The sequence below is a fragment of the Megascapheus bottae genome, chromosome X, assembly GCF_031878675.1.
Source record: "Megascapheus bottae isolate mThoBot1 chromosome X, mThoBot2.hap1, whole genome shotgun sequence".
In the NCBI taxonomy this organism is placed as follows: Eukaryota; Metazoa; Chordata; class Mammalia; order Rodentia; family Geomyidae; genus Megascapheus; species Megascapheus bottae.
The window spans coordinates 34,897,267-34,918,582 of NC_143547.1; the positions used below are offsets into that span (position 1 = coordinate 34,897,267).

General features: G+C 40.1%; 1 protein-coding gene across 3 annotated transcripts; it reads left to right on the forward strand.

Annotated features, from left to right (window-relative positions):
- The first annotated feature begins 1,980 nt into the window (after positions 1–1,980).
- Positions 1,981–20,780, forward strand: Nbdy (negative regulator of P-body association). Of its 3 annotated transcripts, XR_016533717.1 has the most exons (3): positions 1,981–2,321; positions 4,055–4,191; positions 20,571–20,780. XR_016533717.1 is itself a non-coding variant. In XM_090325574.1 (2 exons), exon 1 carries the CDS (start codon positions 2,080–2,082, stop codon positions 2,284–2,286), a length of 207 nt encoding a protein of 68 aa, XP_090181700.1. In that variant the 5' UTR covers positions 1,981–2,079; the 3' UTR covers positions 2,287–2,321; positions 20,571–20,780. The 3 variants fall into 3 exon arrangements, 2 of the variants coding, with proteins under 2 accessions (XP_090181700.1, XP_090181701.1); XM_090325574.1 differs by lacking the exon at positions 4,055–4,191; XM_090325575.1 differs by lacking the exons at positions 4,055–4,191; positions 20,571–20,780 and adding an exon at positions 2,728–2,935.
- Positions 20,781–21,316: the final 536 nt, after the last annotated feature.

A 21,316-nucleotide genomic window follows, 5' to 3' on the forward strand; every position in this document is an offset into this window, starting at 1 on the left:
TAATCCTAGCTACTCAGGAGGCTGAGAATCTGACGAGGATGGCTGTTCAGAGCCAGCCAGGGCAAGAAATATCCCTGAGATTCTTACCTCTAACTACTTAAAAAGCAGAACATGGAGCTGTGATTCAAGTGGTAGAGCACGAGCTTTGAGCAAAAAAGCTCAGGGACAGTTCAAGCCTCCAAGCCATTGGCACATACCATAGTGCGTACCCAAGGCTGACCAGAATGAATGGATGGCGTGCTGGGTACAGCAGAGGCTGCAGGAAGCAGGTTGGGATTGGGGGCAGGGAATGCTCTGGTCATTACTGCTGCCCACTGCCTCTACAGACCAACTAGGGCTTGGGCCCAGGGGGACATCTGGGGGCAGGGGCTGCCTCCTGCCATGCCTTTCTGTTGGGGGTCCTTGGCCACTGGGCTGTGTCCATACGTGGCCACCCTGGTGACCCTGGCTGCCTACCTTGCCTCTCGAGACCCACCCTAGCTGCCCCGCCTCCGGTACCCACTGTGAACCCAGAGACCAGCAACCCAGCGCACCAGGGGGCAAAGTGGAGAATCCTGGCATGTGAGGTGGCAGCAGTGATGAGCGTCCTGCATCCACAAGTGGAGCCAGCGGTGACCCACCCCCTCCCCGGGTTGGCAGCAGCCGGAGATTAAAGGAGACATCCTGAAAGCAGAAAAAAAATCTTCAAAATTTGATTTGTGTCCATGGGTGCAAGGCCTGAGAGAAGAGTAGAAAAGCAACATGTTTGGAGAATTAAGGCTAGAATTAAGACCAACTTTTAATGGAGATTATCTACCCAGAACATATTTGGAGATCGTTTTGACTATCACTACCAACACCTGAAATTTCTGTATTGGTAGCATCTGATGCAAAACAATAGGGACATTTATCTCCTGAATATTTACTGAATGTGTGATTTATGTAAAGGACTGTGCTGGGTACTTAGAGGAAATCATGGAGATGAGAGGTAATTATGGCAATGCTTTAGATGTATTATCTCTAATTGTGATAGCAGTTTACACATAAGAAATTATGCTTGGGAAACAAAAAAAATCCAAAAGCTTGTGAGCAGTATGGTTTATTAAAAGCAAGTTCTCTTTTGATACTAATGATTGAGACTGCTGCTGGAAAATTATGGTCCAGTTAGGTCCACAGCTAAAGGAGCATAGAAAGACTGGATAATTAAGATTTACAAGGTCTAAAATCCTTTTTTGGTAAGGTACATTGTAGCTTGTGCTAGTTATTCTTTTTTTTGAGCTTATATACTACTTATATATTACACTGAATACACTAAAGACTACCACATGTTGGTAAGATGAGTCGTTATGTTCCAGAGTTGTAAGGAAGAAAAGTTTCCAATTCAAGTATCAGCTGTCTAGTTGGAGAGAGTCCTTTGAGGTTGGTATGTGATATAGAAATATGGTTCATCTTCAAAGATGACCAATTTGTAATGAAACATTCATTAAAGGGGATACAGGAAATCTTGACTTCCATATTTTCTGCATTCAGTTTCCCCAGCCAGTATGCTTGTCTGCCCTTCAGTCACCATGTTTGTACATTGCTTTTGAAATGGTTGCACAGAGTTATTGCCTCTGTTATTGTACAACTGTCAATGTCTTTGCAACTGTTTCCATCTCTTTCCTTTTTGCAACCTGGGCGATGCTGACACACAATTACGGAGCTGACAAGTTAAGAGACAATATGGAATTTTCTTGCATAGGATAGAGAAAACTCTCCTTAGAATTCAGTTACTCTGGCAGGCGGGCACTGTGGGAAAACAGCCTCTGATAAACACACACACACACACACACACATTCTTTTTCTTTCTGTCTTTTTTCTTTTCTTTTCTTTTGCCAAGTCCCATCCTTACAGAAAGGTTAAACTGGGATAGGGTATGGAGCAGGGCGGGCGCTGTGGAGGCGGAGAGGGGATGTACGTCTCAGGATACAGGAAATACGGCAAGAGCGAAACCAGGAGGAAGCCAGCCCAGTGCCTGGAGGGGATCCGCCGCCATCTCAGATCTGTCGGCCTTGCCAGGGCCCACCGGCGAAAGCGGCAGCTCCAGGTCCTATTACACTTATGGGGGACCAACCTTGTGCCTCCGGGGGCTCTCCGCTCCCACCTGGAAACACGCGGGAAGCCAAGCCTCCTAAGAAACGCTGCCTCCTCGCGCCGCGGTGGGATTATCCAGAAGGAACTCCCAACGGAGGGAGTGCAGCACTCCCCTCTGCTCCTCCTCCCGCACCAGCCGGCCTGAAGTCGCACCCTCCTCCTCCAGAGAAGTAGTGAAATGTATTCTTTCCCCCCCCACCCTACACCAGGTTAGACTTTTTGATTCTCATCTGAGACATCCAGGCTCTCTGAAACTTAATTATGCATTTTCCCCAGATCTCTTCTCCCTCCCCCCCCATTCCTGTTTCTAACATTTCAAAAATAGAAGAAAGAACAAGCAGGCTCTTAAATAAGCTTTCACAGAATATGCTTAGTGAAAGGATGATATTTAGTGACCCTAACTTAGGAACTTTTGACATTTTTGTAGCTCTGGTCATTGTGATTATAGGTTTTAAAGACGTGGAAGAATAGTTTGATTTGTTTGAAGGTAATTTGGGGAGGGGTCAAGGTTGATGATATAAACAAAATGATCATGAGTTGGTAAATTTAAGCTGAGTGGCAGTGTATACTTTTGTGCATATTTGAAATTTTTCCATTAAACATGCTTAGATCAAGATCAGTGACAACGCATTGAAGAGCCTAATTAATGCCATGCCCAGCACTGTGCTAATGGGGGATTCTATCTAAAGGTGAGAACATATCATAAGAAAAAATAAGGGGGGGTTAAACGTGATCATCAAACCCAAGTGGCATAACAGTTGCTTGTTCAAGATATTTAGGAATCAAACAGGATGGATCAAGTCATTACCATCAGTGAGGAACAGGAAACTTAGTGTGCATCTTAAAGATTCAGTGATATGTGTCATTTTGAGAAGGATGAGGTTGTTTTTGGGTTTTTTTGGCCTAGAGTTTACTAACAAAAGCCCTATGGCAGGCTTGTTTTGAAAACAGCTTTGGTTTTCACTGTCAATCTTTGAGGACTAGGAGTTGGAGAGTTGTGTAGGGCCTTGAACGTTATGCTAAGAAATCTGCAGTTTATTCTATAAGAAGTATTTTAAAAAGCATACATAATTTTCAAGTAAGGAGTACTACTGATGGTTTAAAAATCCAATTTTTACTATCAGAAAAGCCACCCCTTGTTTAAATGAGCTTAGCTTTACAAATATGTAAAATTTGACCTCGATCTGAGATCTTTACAATCTAAAGGAGAGACGTTCTGTATCCTCACAGTAAATCTTTAGGGAGTCCTAGTAATAGGTTAACATTGTTCTTGAAGTTTTAGTGGAAAGATGATCAAGGCATAGTACAAAGCAAAAGTAAAGTAGATATTCTCAGTAAAAAGTCAATGAATAAAGAGATAACATTGGCAACCATGGAGGCTCAGGATATCTGTGCACAAGAAAATAAATCCTTTTCATTCTATCGAGCTTTAGTCCCCCAAGCTTTACCTCTATCAAAAAGGTTAATTGTGTTGGTGCAGGCTACAGGGAGAGCTGCGAAATCAGATGAGGTTGTTAGGTCAAGATGTGCAGGAGCCATGTAATTTCTCCTTAGTGATTCTAATCATTGAAAATTGTTAGTAGCCAATATTTATTGAAGATGTTTGTATGTGTGAGATAATCGGTCCCCAGTGGGTTTCATATGCTTTAATTTATTTAATCACAATGCCTCCAAGGAGATTGATATAGGCCAGGAGAAGGTTATAACTTGTCACAAATCATAAGATAGCAAGTGAATAAGCTAAGATTTGAACAGGATGTTTGTTGCAAATTCTGTGCTCTAGAAACTGTTATGAACGACACACTTTCTACTATAACAGCTGTCTTCTAGAAATAATATCGTGAAAATGGGGACCAAGTGGAGCATGTGGATTTGAAGAAGTCAGTGGAAAAAGAGATGGATGGTAACAGAAGAAATGATTTCACATTTTATTATTTTTCAGTTTTTGAGGGATTGCAGTATGACTCCATTTCCCTAGTACATTTGTAAGATAGTTTACCTAGTGAAGACAATGAAGAAAATTTACAATGCTACTCTGCTTTTTCTGATGTTCTGCACTTGGAGGTTGTGATTTTAAAGGTAATATCTTTGTGAAAATTGTGTTTTGACAAGGAGGAATTTTGACATGTTAAATATAATGAATCAAGAAACCAAAGAGTCAGCAGTGATGATAAAATTGAATCTTTTTCTATATGATATCAAGCCATCAACACCTAGGGATAGTGTAATCTGTAAGGTGATACTTGCAGTTACATTTGGTTCACTTAAAGCGTCTGTTACTGTAACATGAATTTCTTTTTCTCTGTGCTGTTACTGAGACTTGAATTCAGGGCTTCAAGCTCTTGCTTATCGTTATTGTTCACAGTTGGTACTCTATTGCTTGAGCTAAGCCTCCAGCCCAGCATTTTGCTAGTTAATTAGAGATGGTTTCTTGGACTTTTTTTTTTTGCCTGAACTGCCTTAGATCAATCACTTTGTTTTTTGCCTGTCTTGGGGCCTGAATCCAGGGCCTGAGCACTTTTTGCTCAAGGTTAGCCACCACATGAGGCACAGCACCACTTCTGGCTTTTTCTATGTGGTTTTGGGCAATCGATCCCAGGACTTCATGCATGCTAGGGGAGCACTCTACCAGTAGGCCACGCTCCCAGCCCTTAGATCAATCATTTATAAGAGGTTAATATGAGCAGTGCTGGTGGCTCATGCCCATAATCGTAGCTCCTCAGGAGACTCAGGCCTGTAGGATCTTGGTTTGATACTAACCTGAGCAGAAAAATTCAAGAGACTCCATCCCTACAATAACCCACAAAAATCTAGCCTGGAGATATGGCTCAAATGGTGGATTGTCAGCTGTGAGTGAGTGTAGTGAGAGTACAAGGCACTGAGTTTAAGCCCTGATACTAGCAAAAGAGACAAGCTTGATTCTGTCTGTCTGTCTGTCTGTCTGTCTCTCTCCCTCTCTCTCTCCTCAATCCCCCTCTTTCCTCTGTTCTTTTCCTTCTGGTATTGTAGTTTGAACCTGAACTCAAGGCTTTATGCTTGGTTGGTGGGCATTCTAGCACTTGAGCCATGCCTCCAGCCCAGCTTTTGTCTGGTTAACTGGAGATGGAGCCTCTTGGAGTAGCTTCACACCATGGTTCTCTGGATCTTGACCTACTGGTGTAAGCTACCAGCACCTGAGGAGTTCCTTTCTCAATAATTCTACTTCCTTAACCTGCATACTTTGTTTTTCTCTAGAACTACACTAGATCAAAGCTAGCACTCTACTGCTTTGAGCCACAGAACAAATTATGGTTTTCTGGTGGATACTTGGAGATAAGATTCTCACAGACTTTTGTGCCCAGGCTGGCTTTGAACTCTGATACTCAGATCTCAGCCTCCTGAGTAGCTAGGATTACAGGCCAAGCGTCTGTGAATTCTTTATTGGTTTCCTATTGCTACCATAATAAATGTATAACAAATTCAAGAGCTCAAATCAATACATCTTTTTTCTACTGGTAGAGATCAAAAGTCCTCGGTGAAGAGCTGGGAATGTGGCCTGGTGATAGAATGCCTGTCTAGCATGCACGCAGCCCTGGGTTTGATTCCTTGGTATGAAAAGCTGAAAGTGGTGCTATGGCTCAAGTAGTAGAGCACTAGCCTTGAGAAAGCTCAAAGACAGTGCCCAGGCCCTGAGTTCAAGCCCCAGGATTGGCAAAAAAGTGTTCTTGGGCCAGGAGGTTGTCCTAGTGATAGAGTGCTTGCTTAGCATGCACGAAGACCTGGGTTCAGTTTGTCAGTACCACATACATAAAAAAGCTCAGGCCCTGAGTTCAAGCCCCAAGACTGGTTAAAAAGAAGTCATGGGTGAAGTCAAGAGTTGGTTAGCTATATTTCTCAGACTCTAGGGGAGAGTCTCTGTTCTGCTCATTCAGCTACTAACAAAATTCTTTTAATTGAAACTGCAATCCTGAGAGCCCTATTTCCTTGCTGGATACTAGCTGATTGCTGTTCTCTGCTTCTAGAGGCTATCCTCCGATTCCTTGGTTTATAGTTCCTCTTTAACTATCTTCAAAACCAGTAAGAAATTCAGTTCCTCATAAACTTAGAATTTTGCCATTTTCTTTCTTTTCTCAACATCTCTCTAAGTCAGCCAGGAAAACGTACTCTGTTTTCTAAAGTACATATGTAATTAGAGTATGTTAGCCAAGTAATGCCAACAGGGCTTCTCCCCTCCCAAGGCCTTAACCTAATCACATTGGCAAAATTACTTTTCTTTTGTAAAATAATATAATCCTCGGCCATGGGAATCATGATATGAACATCTTTGGCTGATCTAATCCTTATTCTACTACAGATTTCATAACCTGATACCTAGTATGTGTACAGCCATTTGTTCATTCAACCCATCAAATTAAACTCTTAAGTATTTTTCTAGGTGCCAAGAATACAAAAATAAGCTATCTGACTCACTCAAGAGCTTTATAAAGATCTTCAGCTAGAGATTAGCACAAACTACAGTAAGAGAATACAATAAACTATAGATCACATAGATTAAAAGTACCAAGAAGGCCAGGCTCAGTGGCTCACACCCGTAATTCTAGCTGCATGGGAGGCTCAGATCTGAGGATCTCAGTTCAAAGCCAGCTAGGGTACTAAAATCTTTGAGACTCTTATATTCAACTAACTGCTAGAAAACCAGAAGTGGTGCTGTGGCTCAAGGGGTAGAGCTTTAGCCTTGAGCTGAAGAGACAGGGACAATACCCAGGACTAGAGTTCAAGCCCCATGACCAACCAAGAAAAAAGTACCAATAGGGACTTTTTGGTAGATCAGTGTGTGAGCTGAGTCTTTCAAAAAGGTGTCTAGGTGTAAGGGGAGTATGGAAAAGGGACAATGTTAAAGAGTGAGAACATAATGACCAAAAGCCTTGAATTCAAGATACTCTGTTTGGGGGAGGAATGTAGATAATGGTGGCTAAATTTACAAATTATACAACTTCTCAGAGCAGAAAGAAAAAGCTAGCACTATAAGCTAAAGCACATATATGCAGGCTATGTGCTTTGGTAAATTTAAGGTCTACATAGAAAATCTAGGAAAATCCCCTTAAGCTCAACAAATTATAGAGGTTAATTATATCTACACAATAGCTTCACAGCAACACCTAGATTAGTGTTGGATTGAATAACTGGCTAGGGCTTCTGGCCTAGCCAAAGGGACTTGCCAAAAGATAACCGAAGATGTCTCTTGTAAGGTAAACAGAATAATAGAAAATGGTTCTCAAATTTGTGGCTTCAGTATTAGGTAAAACCACTTATCTGAGATACAGAATACGAGAACAAGTTATTAATATTTAAAGTAAGATAGGTAGGTGGAGACTCCTGAGAACCACGTAAAGGCTCTAAGAGTGTAAGAGAAGTCTTGACGAGATAATTAGATTAAGAAACAATGTAGAGATGCTAGTTAAAACTAGAGGAATTAGACATTCCAAAATGCATACAGAAACAATGATGAGCTGTGGAGAATTCAGGGGCCAGTCAGTTTTTAAAGACTGCCTAGACAAAGCAGAAATAGGATGAAGGGAAAATCTGGATGTCTGATGCTGTCTTTTAAGCTGTAATGTCATATATAGTTAGAGATTGCAGTATTGAAAACCTCATTTGTAGACTAAGTTCACTAATGAATGTAGCAGTTTCAGTGTTGTGAAGACAGAAACTGGATGGTAATGGGTGAAAAAGTACTTAGGAGGGGGCTGGTAATGTGGCCTAGTGGTAGAGTGCTTGCCTAGCATGCATGAAGCCCTGGGTTCAATTCCTTAGTTCCACAAACAAGTGGCTCAAGGGTTAGAGCAGTAGCCTTGAGCAAAAGAAGCTCGGGCCCTGAGTTCAAGCCCCAGGACTGCCAAAAGAAAAAAACAAGTTAATTAGGAGAGAGCACAATGAGACTAGTTGGTGCATACCATTGGTAGAAAGTAGTTAGATGAGAAGGAAAGATAAAAATTAGATAGTAGAAAGCTAGGAAATAATTATTAGCCAAGGGAATATAAAAAGTATTGGTAGAAGCCTTGTGTTGGTGGCTCACACCTGTAATCCTAGCAACTCAGAAGGCCAAGCATCACCGTTCAAAGCCATCCCAACCAGAATAGTGGTGCCAGGGCTCAAGCGGTAGAGACAATGCTATTCTTGAGCACAAAGAGGCTCAGGGACAGTACCCAGGCCCTGAGTTCAAACCCTTAGACCGACAAAAAATTAAAAATATTGGCACATATCTGTTCAAATGTATTGGCTAAAAAAGGAAAAGGAGACTGATGATATAGAAGGAAAGAATTTATAACTGAGAAAGAAATAGGCCTGCTTGTTAGAGGCAGTTACAGTCCTAAGAGTATGATTTCTTGTTTGTTGTTGTTGGATGTGACTAATTGTAGTTCTCAATACAGATGATATAATCCTGAGGGCATGGTTTAAAAGTTTGTGAAAAGTGTTCCTGATAGTGATTGCAGGGCTTCTGGATATATTGTACCCAAGATAAAGGTTTATAAATTTAGTCCTGCAATATGTAGACTAGTCCATGCAATGAGGGATATTTCTATATCCCAAATATCTTTTTAATATCCTGTTGTGAGCTTATGTAGAGAAATCTATTTATATTAACTCCAGTTTAAATACATACGAGCAAGTTTTAACGTACCCTGACTATTTTTAGGAATGCAACTCCAATATAAAGCAAGACAAGATCTTACATTTTATTCAGAATCTTACCCAAAATGTTTATCATTTTTTAATTTAAATTTATTGTTAAGGTGATGTACAGAGGGATTAGTTAGGTTCATAAAGTACTGAGTACAGTGTTTTTGCAGGTGCTGGGGTTTGAACACAGTTCTTAAGCACTGTCCTTGAGCTTTCTGAAGGCTAATGCTATTCCACTTGAACTACAGCAACACTTCCGGCTGTTTCTGTGTGTGTGCTATAGAGGAATCGAACCCAGGTCTTCGTGCATGCTAGGCAAGCAATCTACCACTAAGTCACATTGCTGGCTCACATTTCTTCTCTAATACTGTTACCCCTCCTTCATTTTTCTCCCCCCAGCCCCTCTCCCCAAGTTGTAAATTCATTTCCAACATATTGTCTTGAAAGTATTGCTGTTGCATTAGTTCACACCTTGTCCTTTGTCTTGCCATTTTCCTCCTCTCCTTCCCTAATTCAAATGAATGTATATACAATGCACAGGACACCAAAATCAAATACAGTAACAACAGGGGATAAAAGGGAATAAAGCATAGGGGGAAAATGAAAGAAAAATAGATAACTTCCCATGATACATTAAAGACAAAAAATTTATCATTTTAGAAAGTTCCATCCTTCAGGAGTGCGGCCTAACGGTAGAGTGCTCACCTAGCATATACGAAGCCCTGGTTTTGATTCCTCAGGACCACATACACAGAAAATGCCAGAAGTGACATTGTGGCACCAGTAACTTTGCACTAACCTTAAGCAAAAAGTATCCAAGGACAGTGCCTGAGTTCAAGCTCCATGAGTGGCCCAAAAGAGAGAGAGAAAGCGCAAGAGAAAGAGGAAGTCCCATCCTTAACCCAAATGCTGCTCTTGCATATTTGAGATATCGGGAACCACATATCTGCATCAATTAGCATTTTAACTACATATTTACAGACATTCATTACATATTTTCCTCCATACTTCACCACTCAGCTTTGACAAATTGTAACACATTTTATTTCATTATAAATTTCTTTCTTTGTTTCTTCTTTTTCTTTTCGTTTATTTTTTCTGGTACCAGCATGGCTCCTGCTTGTCATTCTATTTTTTGTGGGTCATGGGGCTTGAACTTGGCCTGGTCACTGTCCCTGAGCTCTTCAGCTCAAGGCTACCACCCTATCTTTGAGCTAAGCCCCATTTCCCATTTTCTAGAAGTTAATTGGAGTCTCAGTTACTTTTGTGCCTGGGCTGGCTCTGAACCTTGATCCTCAGATCTCAGCCTCCTGAGTAGCTTGGATTACAGACATGAGCCACCACACCTGGATCTTGTTTGTCATTCTTGTTGGTGGTTGGTGCCCTATCACTTGAGTATTGTCTCTACCCCCAAATTTTGCTGGTTTATTGAAGATGGAGACTTTCAGACTTCTCTGCCCAGGCTGGATTCAAACCACAGACCTTCAGATCTTAGCCTCCTAAATAGCTAGATTATAGTTGTGGGCCACCGGAACTCAATTTCAAATTGCTTTTTTTTTTTGCCAATCCTGGGACTTGAACTCAGAATCTGAGCACTCAAGGCTAGCACTCTACCACTTGAGCCACAGCACCATTTCTGGCTTTTTCTGTTTATGTGGTACCAAGGAATCGAATCCAGGGCTTCATGCATGCTAGGCAAACACTCTACCACTAGGCCAAACTCCTGGCCTCAAATTGCTTTTATATGTCTCTTTGAATTTACAAATATAATGCAGTCAACTAGGTACTAAAAAATTTAAGGTTAGATCCAAATAGGATTTCAAAACACTAAACTAGAGAAAAAGGCAAGAATGAATGAAAATGCTGGGAAGTTTTAAGTAGAAATGCGTTGTGGTAGCTCTGATGGTCGGATGCATTGAATAGCCTTCTTTTCTGTAGCATTCTTCTCACATTCCACATATTATATATGACCATTGTTTCTCAATACCATTTTTTGCCAGTCTTTGGGCATTAACTTGCGGCCTGGGCACTGTCCTTGAGCTTTCTCATGGCTAGCACTCTTGAGACACAGTGCCACTTCCAGGTTTTTCAGTATGTGGTACTGAAGAATTGAACCCAGGACTTGGTAGGCAAGAACTCTGCCACTAGGCCACAGTCCTGGACCCTCACCACCTTTTTTTTTTTGAATGAATACTACCCCCTCTCCTTGGATTTCTTGCGCATAGTGGATCCTGAATCCCCTTGTCTTCTTTCTTTTTCCTTTTTTCTTTCCTTCCTTCTTCCTTTCTTTCTTTACAGCAAGTCTCACCGTATAGCAAAATTCATGATTCTCTTGCTTCCATCTTCCAAGTGCTGGGATAACAGTTTTTGACTACATCTGGCTTCTTCCTATTTTAATACTTCTGCTTAATAATCTCATCCACTGCCCTGCCCTGAGTTAAACATTATGCATATATATGTGTGTGTATATATCTGTTTATATACACGTGTGCTTAATTATCTGCATTCATTGTTTGCATATACTGTATATTATATACATATAATATATAGTATCTACATATGCATACCTACATATATAAAAACACCTAAATTTGAAGACTGTATGCCAAGCTATAGACTCATCCTCTACTGACTCTGGATGTCTTAAAAGCACTTTACACTGAACGTGTCCAAAACTGAAGCACCATAAACCTCTTTATTCTTGAAGCAGCAGGCTATCATACTGTATTTCTGCTGTCTTACACCTCCACTGTCTAATCTATCATACTGTATTTCTGCTGTCTTACACCTCCACTGTCTAATCTGTTGCCAACTAATAATGAATATTTTTTCAAGTTATCTCATGAATTTCTTTTTGTTCTGAAAGCTTTCCTCTACTCTGGTTTAGGCTTTTCTATTTCTATATTAAACCATCATATTTTTCTAACAGCTGTCCTGCTCATAACCTTTGGAATGACTTCTATAAAATAAATAGTCCATCTAACCCTATTATTTTCCTACTTAAATCTTTAATGTTTTCCTGCTTACTACTATGGCCATAGCATGGCTTGAAAGATTTTCGATAGTATGTCTCTTAGTTACGCCTTGTCTGTTGCTATTATTCCTGACCTATCACCAACTACACATGAGATTTACTTGTTTTGTTGTTGATGTTACGGTCCTGGGGCTCAAACTCAAGACCTAGATGCTGTCCTTGAGGTTTGTTTGCTTATGGCTAGCACTCCACCACTTTCAGCTTTTTAATAATTGGAAATAAGAGTCTCACAGACTTTTCTGCCCTGACTGACTTTGAACTGTGATCCTCAGATCTTAGACTCCTGAGTAGCTGGGATTGCAGGCATGAGACACCAGCACCCGGCAGTACATTAGTTTTCTTTTCTTTTTTAAAATTTTATATGCCACTAAAATCTTCTGGAACTTAATATTATGTCATGAACATTTCTTTATACATTTGGTTTGCTATTATCTTCATAACCTTGGCTACCTCACAAATTTGTTTTATTAAAGACCTGCTTATCTCTTACAGCATCTTGAAATTTTACTCTCATTCCCTATCTTCAGCTTCAAGAATTAGTTGTTCTTTGTTATTTCTTTGTCTAAATTTGCATATATTAAAAAAAAACAGCCACAAGTTTGGCCTAGCGGTGCAGTGCTAGCCTAGCATGCACAAAGATGATTCAATTCCTCAGTACCATACACATAGAAAAAAGCCAGAAGTGGTGCTATGACTCAAGTGGAAGAACTCTAGCCTTGAGAATGCCTAAGAACAATGCTCAGGCCCTGAGTTCAAGCCTCAGGACTAAGCAATAATAATAATAATAAACAGGGCTGTTTTTTTTCTAACACTTGAGCCACAGCACCACTTCCAGCCTTTTCTGTTTCTGTGGTACTGAGGAATCGAGCCCAGGGCTTCATGCATGCTAGGCAAGCACTCTTACAGTAAGCCACATTTCCAGCCTTTGCTCATGCCTTTCTACCTCCTCAATAGCCCTATTCATTTGGAAAAGGGAATAATAAGGACCAAAGGAGTGCTCTGTGTCACAACTCTCTTCAATGTTTCCTGGTGCCTCCTATGCCGCACATGCTCTTGGTCTGCTAACCTGTGGCTGAATGTTGGCCTTTGTTGGCTGCTTGGTTGTGTCAGTACAAGACAGTAGTGTGACCTCTCGCTGAATCCCCAGTCCTATAGCCAGCACTGTTGGCCAGCCTCTTCCACTGTGGAAAACTGATCTATGGTTTGAATTCTTCCTGGGGAATTACAGATTGCTAGATGATAAGTCCTTTGCCTTTTCCTTCTTAGAAGCACAGGAACCAAGGAATATGGACAGGATCAGAGAAAAGAGTATTCCCAAGTGGCTGATGGGAAATTCCATTCTCTAGGCTGACTGCTGCTACTACTTCCGGTGTTGTCCCAGGATCCAAAAATGCCACTTTCCCCTGGAACCTACTGGCAGGCAGTCTTTCCTCTGTTCTGTGGTCAGGGAAACCCTAACTTGGCCTTAATTATCTCAGTCTCGCACCTGACAGAAGGGAACCGTCCCTCCTGCCTGGGATTTCCAGATATCATTTCTGATGGATGACCCTGTGGCTTCACAAAAGACAATCACCTCTTTTCCTAGGCCTACCTTGCCTTTTTGTGGTCTGAAAACAACCAGCTATGGAGTACTTATCTCACCTTTAGTTAAGCACCTTCATCTGCTTGGTCATTCTGAGGACATACCTGCAAAAGTAACCAAGATTGCCCTGGAGTTACTTGTTAATATGGGTGCCTGTGCACAGACCACTAGCGAGAAAGCAATCCTGTGAACCCGATCAGGTGGGGTGATTGCACCTTCTTCTATGAAGCAGCACATGCCTCCTAGACAAGGACATGGGCCTCTTGCTTGTGGACAACTTACTTCCCTTTCCTGCACTACTCCCTCTCCTGCTCAAGGTACAAAGTCTGGGCAATGCAGAGACCATAAACTGGGGTCAAAGCAACTTGTGCCATCAGAGGTGTAGAAAGGTTTGAGCCATTCTGCAAGTCCACAGAAGTCAGAAGGTGCCATCCAAGGCCTCCCAGTGGTATCTACCTCCTGTAGGACCCTCGGCACATGTTTGTGCATGGTAGGTAGGCCTCAAAGGGTGTGATTCACAGGTGGCTTTCCCTAGAATAACACTTGGCTATTCACGAGTGTGCATTCATTTATAAGTTGGGATCTCACTCACCCTGTGTATGAGAATTGTTAAACAGGAATTCCTAGGCAAGCTGGCAGGCTTCAGTTGCATCCAGTAACAGGTCTAGTCTGTCATGCTTAGTTTATCTAAATCCCTGTGCGTGCATGTGTGTGTGTGTGTGTGTGTGTGTGTGTACACTTTTGTGCGCATGTGCGTGTGCATATGTGCACACCATTTCTGCGGTTTCGGCCAGGACTCTCTCCCTCAGCTTTTAAACTTCAGGCTGGTATACTAGTACTTGAACCATAGCTCTACTTCTGGCTTTTTTTGGTGATTTATTGGAAGTATGAGTCTCAGATTTGTCTGTCTGGACTGGCTTTGGACCAAGTTCTTCAAATTTTAGCCTCCCAAGTAGTTAGGATTTCAGACACAAGCCACTAGTGACTAGCTTCTCCATGTTTTGATCCTTGGATGAAGAAGTTGAGGTAGAAGCACTGAAGGGGTATCTTCAGGGTTGGTAAGTGGGGGTGTGCTGAGTTGACACCAGCTAGATCTTTTTTTTGTGGGTTATGGGGCTTGAACTCTGGCCCTGGGTATTGTCCCTGAGCTCTTAAGCTCAAGGCTCCTGCCCTGCCCCTTGAGCCACAGCGCCATTTCTGGTTTTCTGGTGGTTAATTGGAGATAAGAGTCTCACGTTCTTTAGTGCCTGGGCTGGCTTTGAACCACGATCCTCAGGTCTCAGCCTCCTGAGTAGCTAGGATTACAGGCATGAGCCACCATACCTGGCTACCTACTGGACCTTTGACTTCTCAGTCTGACCCCTAGCAATCATAGGTGAGTCACCCTGTACGAAGTTTCGGGGTAAGTTCAGCCATTACAGTCAGAGTGTCCATGCAGTTAGGTCAGCTCAAGGAGCTGAGCCTTTGTATAGGGACAGTTTGGAGGCCAAACGATGATCTTTCTGAGAGGATTCCATATCCTCCCCAGGCATTCAGCACACTGCTGAATAACCCTGATGCGTTCCACAGGGCATGGAAAATGCCTTCTCTCTTTGCTTGCACCTTCCGAGATGTGTAGGCCACCCTGAGAATTTATGAAGCTTTATGATCAACTTGAAAGTTGACCCCCTAAGAAGATTGCAGTTGTTGCAACTCTCCTGTACATTCTTTGAAATGAAGAGTCAACGTTTTGTTTATTTTTCTAATGAAGTTTGTTTCTACAAGTAGAACAAGAACAAATGTCTTTTTTTTGTCAGTCATAGGGTTTGAACTCTGGGCCTGGGCACTGTCCCTGAACTCTCAGCTTAAGGCTAGCACTCTATCACTTTGAGCCACAGTACCACTTCTGGTTTTCTGCTCATGAGTCTCTCGGACTTTTGTGAGTGCCTGGGCTGGCTTTGAATGGCAATCCTCAGATCTCAGCCTCCTGAGTAGCTAGGATTACAGGCACCCAGCTTCAGTTAAATCTTTTGAAACAAAACCAAAAAGCAAAACTGAAAATATCCAATATTAAATATTAAATGTTCAATCATATTTAAACTGAATCTTCTTTCCTTGTCTGTACTAACCACAAAGCCACTTTTGGTATTTGTTTAGGGATAAGGTGGGAAATAAATGCAGGGATTTAGACAAAGGAAGTGCCTCTGCCTCCAAGTATCATATCATCTTTTGTTTTTCCCTAAACATTTATAGTTACTTCCTCTTTCTTTTTATTCTTTGTCATGTTTCTTCATATCATGGATCTAGTTTCTTATTTCTTTTTTTGTCCTTTTTCTTTTTTGTCGGTCCTGGCGCTTAAACTCAGGGCCTTGGCACTGTCCTTGAACTTTCTCAAGGCTAGGTCTACCATTTGAGCCACAGGACCACTTCTGGATTTTTCTGTGTATGTGGTATGGAGGAATTGAACCCAGGGCTCAAATGCTAGATAAGCACTCTACTACTAGGCATACTCCCAGACCTTGTTTCTTATTTCTTTTACCTAAATATATCTTATGAACTTTAATCCTTATTATATTTCAAAAATAAATTTCTCTGGTTCATCCATATTGACTATAAATTGTCATTCATTTATGTGAGCATCTTCTACTGATACTTTGGCCTTGGTCACCTGTATTTGTTATCACATTATTTTCTCTTCTCTGCTGGAGTGCTTACTGGGTTGTTTCCCCTGAGGATGACTCATTTTAGATCTGTAAGCTGTTGGGGAAAATAAAGGATTTAAATTATTTTGTTGTATGCCAGTTCTGGGACTTGAACTCAAGGTCTGGGTGTCTTTCAGCCTTTTTTTATTTTTTATTTTGTAAAGGCTAGCTCTCTACTACTTGAGCCACAGCTCTCTACTTCTGTTGTTTTTTTTTTGTTGTTGTTGATTTTTTTTTGTTTTTGCTTTTTTGGTGGTTAGTTAGAGATAAGAGTCTTAGAGTTTTACAGACTTTCCTGCCTGTGCTGGCTTCCAACTATGATCCTTAGAGGTCAACCTCCTGAGTAGCTGGGATTCTAGGCCTGAGTCACCAGATCCCAGCCTATAAATATTCATTCTTACATATTTACGATTATGTTTGGCCATTTTATATGTTATGGAATTTTTGTTTTACCGTATTTAATGATCCATGTGATAATTTTCTTGCCTGTGCCAATCAATGTAGTTTATGGAAAATACTGTCTGTTTTGCCATGTCTTTAGTTACTCAAGCAATTTACAATCTGCTTTAATGCAGGTCAGATATAATCAGAGTTGCTTTGATTGTGTACAATACTTGTCTCATACCTGCAGGTATTGTGTCCAAAACCAGAAGGGAAAAATATTTCCCTTGTATTATGTTTTTAGTGTTTTTTTTTTGCCAGTCCTGGGGCTTGAGCTCAGGGCCTGAGCACTGTCCTTGGACTTTCTCAAGGCTAGAGCTCTACCACTTGAGCCTCAGCACCACTTCCGGCTTTTTTCTATGTATGTGGTACCGAGGAATTGAACCCGGGTCTTCATGCATGCTAGGCAAGCACTTTAACCACTAGGCCAAACTCCCGGCCCCTTTAGTGTTTTTTTTTAATTTTATAAATGTACGTTTAGAATTTTATCATGTCTAAAAGCCAGACATAGTCAAATGGAAAAGTATTTTTGACTATTGCTTAAATAAAAACATAGTTTTGCCACATAGCCCTGACTGACCTGAAACATTCCATTTAGCCCTGTCTTTGGACTCATGATTCTTCTCCCCCAGACTCTGAAATGTTGCAATTATAGCTATGTGCTACCACACTTGGCTTTACTAAATTTTTGTTAATACAAAAAAAATCACAATTTCACGTAATGTATGACTTAATTTGGATACATCTTCCTCATTCATCATGAAAGTCTGGTAGGCATCAAAGCAATCTTGCCTTTAAACAAATTACATTATTTAAATATTATTTAAATTATTAAACTATTAGTGCATCAAACACTGTATCATGAATTAAGTACATAGGTAATTGGTTGAACACTTGCCTATCATGTGTAAGTGGGTTTGATCTTTGGCACTACAGCCTCGCCCTCACCCAAAAAAACCTCCACACACACAAAATCATGACATATTAATTCAAGAAAAGTTAAACCTACTTAGCAAAGATAAGTGTTGATTTTACAAAAACCTCTTATAGAGATTTAAATATAATTCATCTTTGAACATGAAAATAATAAATGATCATGAGAAAGGAATTAAAGATGAAGGAATCATTTAAAATTGTTAAACTCTGTGCTTGTGGCTCACACCTGTAATCCTAGCTGCTCAGGAGGCTGAGATCTGGGGTTCACAGTTCCAAACCACCCCAGGCAGGAAAGTTTATGAGAATCTTATCACCAGTTAATCACCAAAAAGGCCAGAAGTGATAAAGCACTAGCCTTGAACAACAACAACAAAAAGAAGCTCATGAATAATGCCCAGGCTCTGGGTTCAAGCCCCAGTACCAGCACAAAAAGTTATTTATATATCTTTATGCTAATACAGAGTAACTCAAACAGCAAATTTGATTCACTAATTTTATAAATTTAAAGTATGCTAAGACTTAGTTTTGTTTGAGGTCTTGATCTCTTTGAAACATAAATGGAAGAATGGTTTACCTGTTTTGAAAGAGCACACATTTGAATGTTCTAGCAATGAACCCAGTCAAGTCCGGCCCCAGATTTTTTTAAAAAATCCCTTGTTTCCACTGTTATCTAATGTGGGATGGCTTCACCCATACTGATCACATTCAGGGATTTGTCTTATGAGTTCCTAAACAAAATCAGAAAATAACTATGTATATACCATTTACATTGTGTTAGGTATTACAGGTAATCTACCAGTGACATAAATGAAATAGGAGGATTTAAGGATTTATATAGGTTATATATGGAAGTGCCATTTCATTTTATTATGTACTGGTACTAGGCTTTGAACTTAGGGCCTCACCACTCTCTTAGCTTATGCACAAGGCTTTTGCTCAGTCCCTTGAGCCACACCCTATTCAATTTTACAGAAGAGACTTGAGCATCAGTACAGTTTGGGATCCATTCCCTCCACATATGGAGGAAAGACTAGAAATTTGAAATTAGTTCATTTTATGATTCATTAAGTGGGGAATATATTTGTATACTTAAGATTAAAATTTGAAAGGAGCCTTAGTTCTCTTGGAGAATTATTGGAAAAGTATTGGTTAAGTTGTAGTAGGCCCTTATGGTAGAATGCTATGTGCTTTTAAAAATCGTGCTAAATTTGCCTTTGTTAAGGAGATTAATAGCTATATCTCACAGTACCAAAGATTGATGTATTTTCATGTAAATTGCAAACAATTAAATAAGAACAGCACACTGTGGAATGAAAATATGTTGTTTTTCTTTTTCAGACAGGGTGTCACTATATAGCACAAGCTGGCCTCAAATTCAGTCTTCCTGTCTTAGTCCTTAGACAAGCACTGGAATTACAGGCCTACATTGCTATGCTCAGTCTAATAATGCCTGTTACATAAACTCATTTTTTGGTAATAAAAAAATTGTACATATTTGTCAATGTATTTGTTTATGATGGTTATGGGGAAAATGTAAGCTATGTGTTCCAGATTTTAACATCTCTTGATCTTCCCCAAATGGAATGGTATTGAAGGAGGAAGATTACAAATCTTTATGCAAATAAATTATTTCCCTTGTTTTTGTGCCTGTTATTATTTTGTTTTGGTTGGTAATGGGGCCTGAACTCTAGGCTTGGGCACTCTCCCTGAGCTCTTCAGCTCATGGCTAGTGCTCTACCACTTGAGCCACAGCACCACTTCCAGTTTTCTGGTGGTTAATTGGAGACAAGAGTCTCATGGACTTTCGTGCCTGAGCTGGCTTTGCACCATGATCCCAAATCTCAGCCTCCTGAATATCTAGGGTTACAGATGTGAGCTACACGACTGGCTCTGTTATCTTTTAAGTAGTGTGTGTGTGTGTGTGTGTGTGTGTGTGTGTGTGTGTGTGTGTACCCGTATCAGGGATTGACCTCAGGGCCTTACACACTCCTATTTGGCTTTTTTGCTCACAACTTCTAGTTTACCACTTCAGCCACAACTCCATTTTTGTCTTTTTGCTGGTTAATTGGGAAAAATAGAATTTTCTGCCTGAACTGGCTTCTAAATTCAGTCCTCAGATGTCAGTCTCCAGAGTTGCTAGCACCTGACAAACTCACATAAACATTTTGTTTGTAAAACACTCAAATTTCTTATAGTATGTATAGTAATTGTAAAATATAAGTAATATAGTACAAAAATATTTTTAAGCCTTACCAGCAAAATTAAAATGGGGTCATGGAATTCTTTGGCCCAGGGAAACATAAGACATAGATCCAGTGCTTAGTCATTCTATCCGAGGGCAGTTTTCTACACCTACATTTATAGTATTTTCTGCAAAAGTCTTCTCCTTCTTTCCATAACACTTACCTGAAATGTAAACAAATGACCAATTGAAAATCAACATTCTGTGTTGTCTTTAATAAACAGAAGTTGCAATCCTAGTAACTTACTTGAAACACAAGAATGATTTAAAAGTATATCATATTATATAATGGTGAGTCATTTCAAATGTTGGAGTAAGTCAATTCTGATAAGAATGATCAAAATGTATGTATAGGAGGCACATCTCTATAATCACAGAACTCAGGAAGATTGTGACCTAAAAGCCACCCTGGGCTTACTACATATAGTGAGATATCTCAGAGAGGGAAGGGGGGAGAGGAAAAATGATAATTAAGGCATTCTTAAGAGGAGATGGGAGGAAGACTTGGAAATAGTTAACAGCTGGTTGCAAGAGGACTTTTACTTGTTGTTTAAATATGAAATTTCTAAAATATATAAGAATTTGTCACAGGACAGTGGGACAGTCGATTAGTGATAGAAATTTAAAATGTCAAGAGCCACAGAAGTATATGTCCAAGTCATTTTCTATCCAAGCATTTTATGCTTAGGGTACTGGAAACATCTGATCTACTTGACAGAGAAATCTTTTGATTTGATGTTTTTCAAGAACTCTTTTAATTTCCTTCTCCCACAACCTGCTTAGAAAGATGTTCCCAGCTCAGCAGACATAATCTAATCTGTATGATTATTGCATTGCTCATAATAAATTAATAAATTTTCCTTCTCTTTTTATATCTTTCAGTCTGATGAGTGTGATTTCACCTCTTGAATTTGGACAAACTCTAGGACATGGGCAAGATCAAGTTGTAGATTTTTAAGACTGAAGGCCCTGATCCATGAACTGGTCCTGCAACAGCTAACCAATGATTTCTCTTGATGATGCCCAGTTCTTGCTGTATAATTTTAAGACTCCACAGATCCATTAAGGTTCAAATAAATTTTGTTTCGTTGCTGTGTTAGAGCTATCTGACTATTATCTAGTAAGTTATGAATTTCAAGTAACTATTTATTAGAAGTCTATAAACCTAAGTATCCAAATGTGATCCGTCTTCACAAATGGCCATGTACTCATTCATTGTAGCGTGATTGTATCAGAAAGGGAGAGAGAGGTAGTAATATAATGAAGTTCTCAGTGTATTTCCTTTACTTACTGTCAATTTTTCTATGGTATATGTATCGTATTATATTAACCTTCATTCCATATTCTATATCTGAACTGTTGTCTTAAATAAGACCATGTGTGTGCTTGTTTTTATAATTTTCTATTTCTAAAATGCTCAATAATAAAGAGTATCCTAATTTAAAAACATTTATACAAATGGGAATGGGCAAATGGCATAGCTTTATTCAAGAGCTTTCAATATTTCACTGTTTCTGAGTTCCTAAATGAGAGATTTAGAGACAGGAATATGGTGTATACATTGTAGTAATTTTCTGCCAGGAATATGAAAAAAATTCTTGTATTCTGAATTATAATAAAAGCTGCAT

Coding starts and splice junctions, on each gene's coding strand:
- Nbdy (XM_090325574.1), top strand. CDS start 2,080: ATGGGGGACCAACCTTGTGCCTCCGGGGGCTCTCCGCTCCCACCTGGA.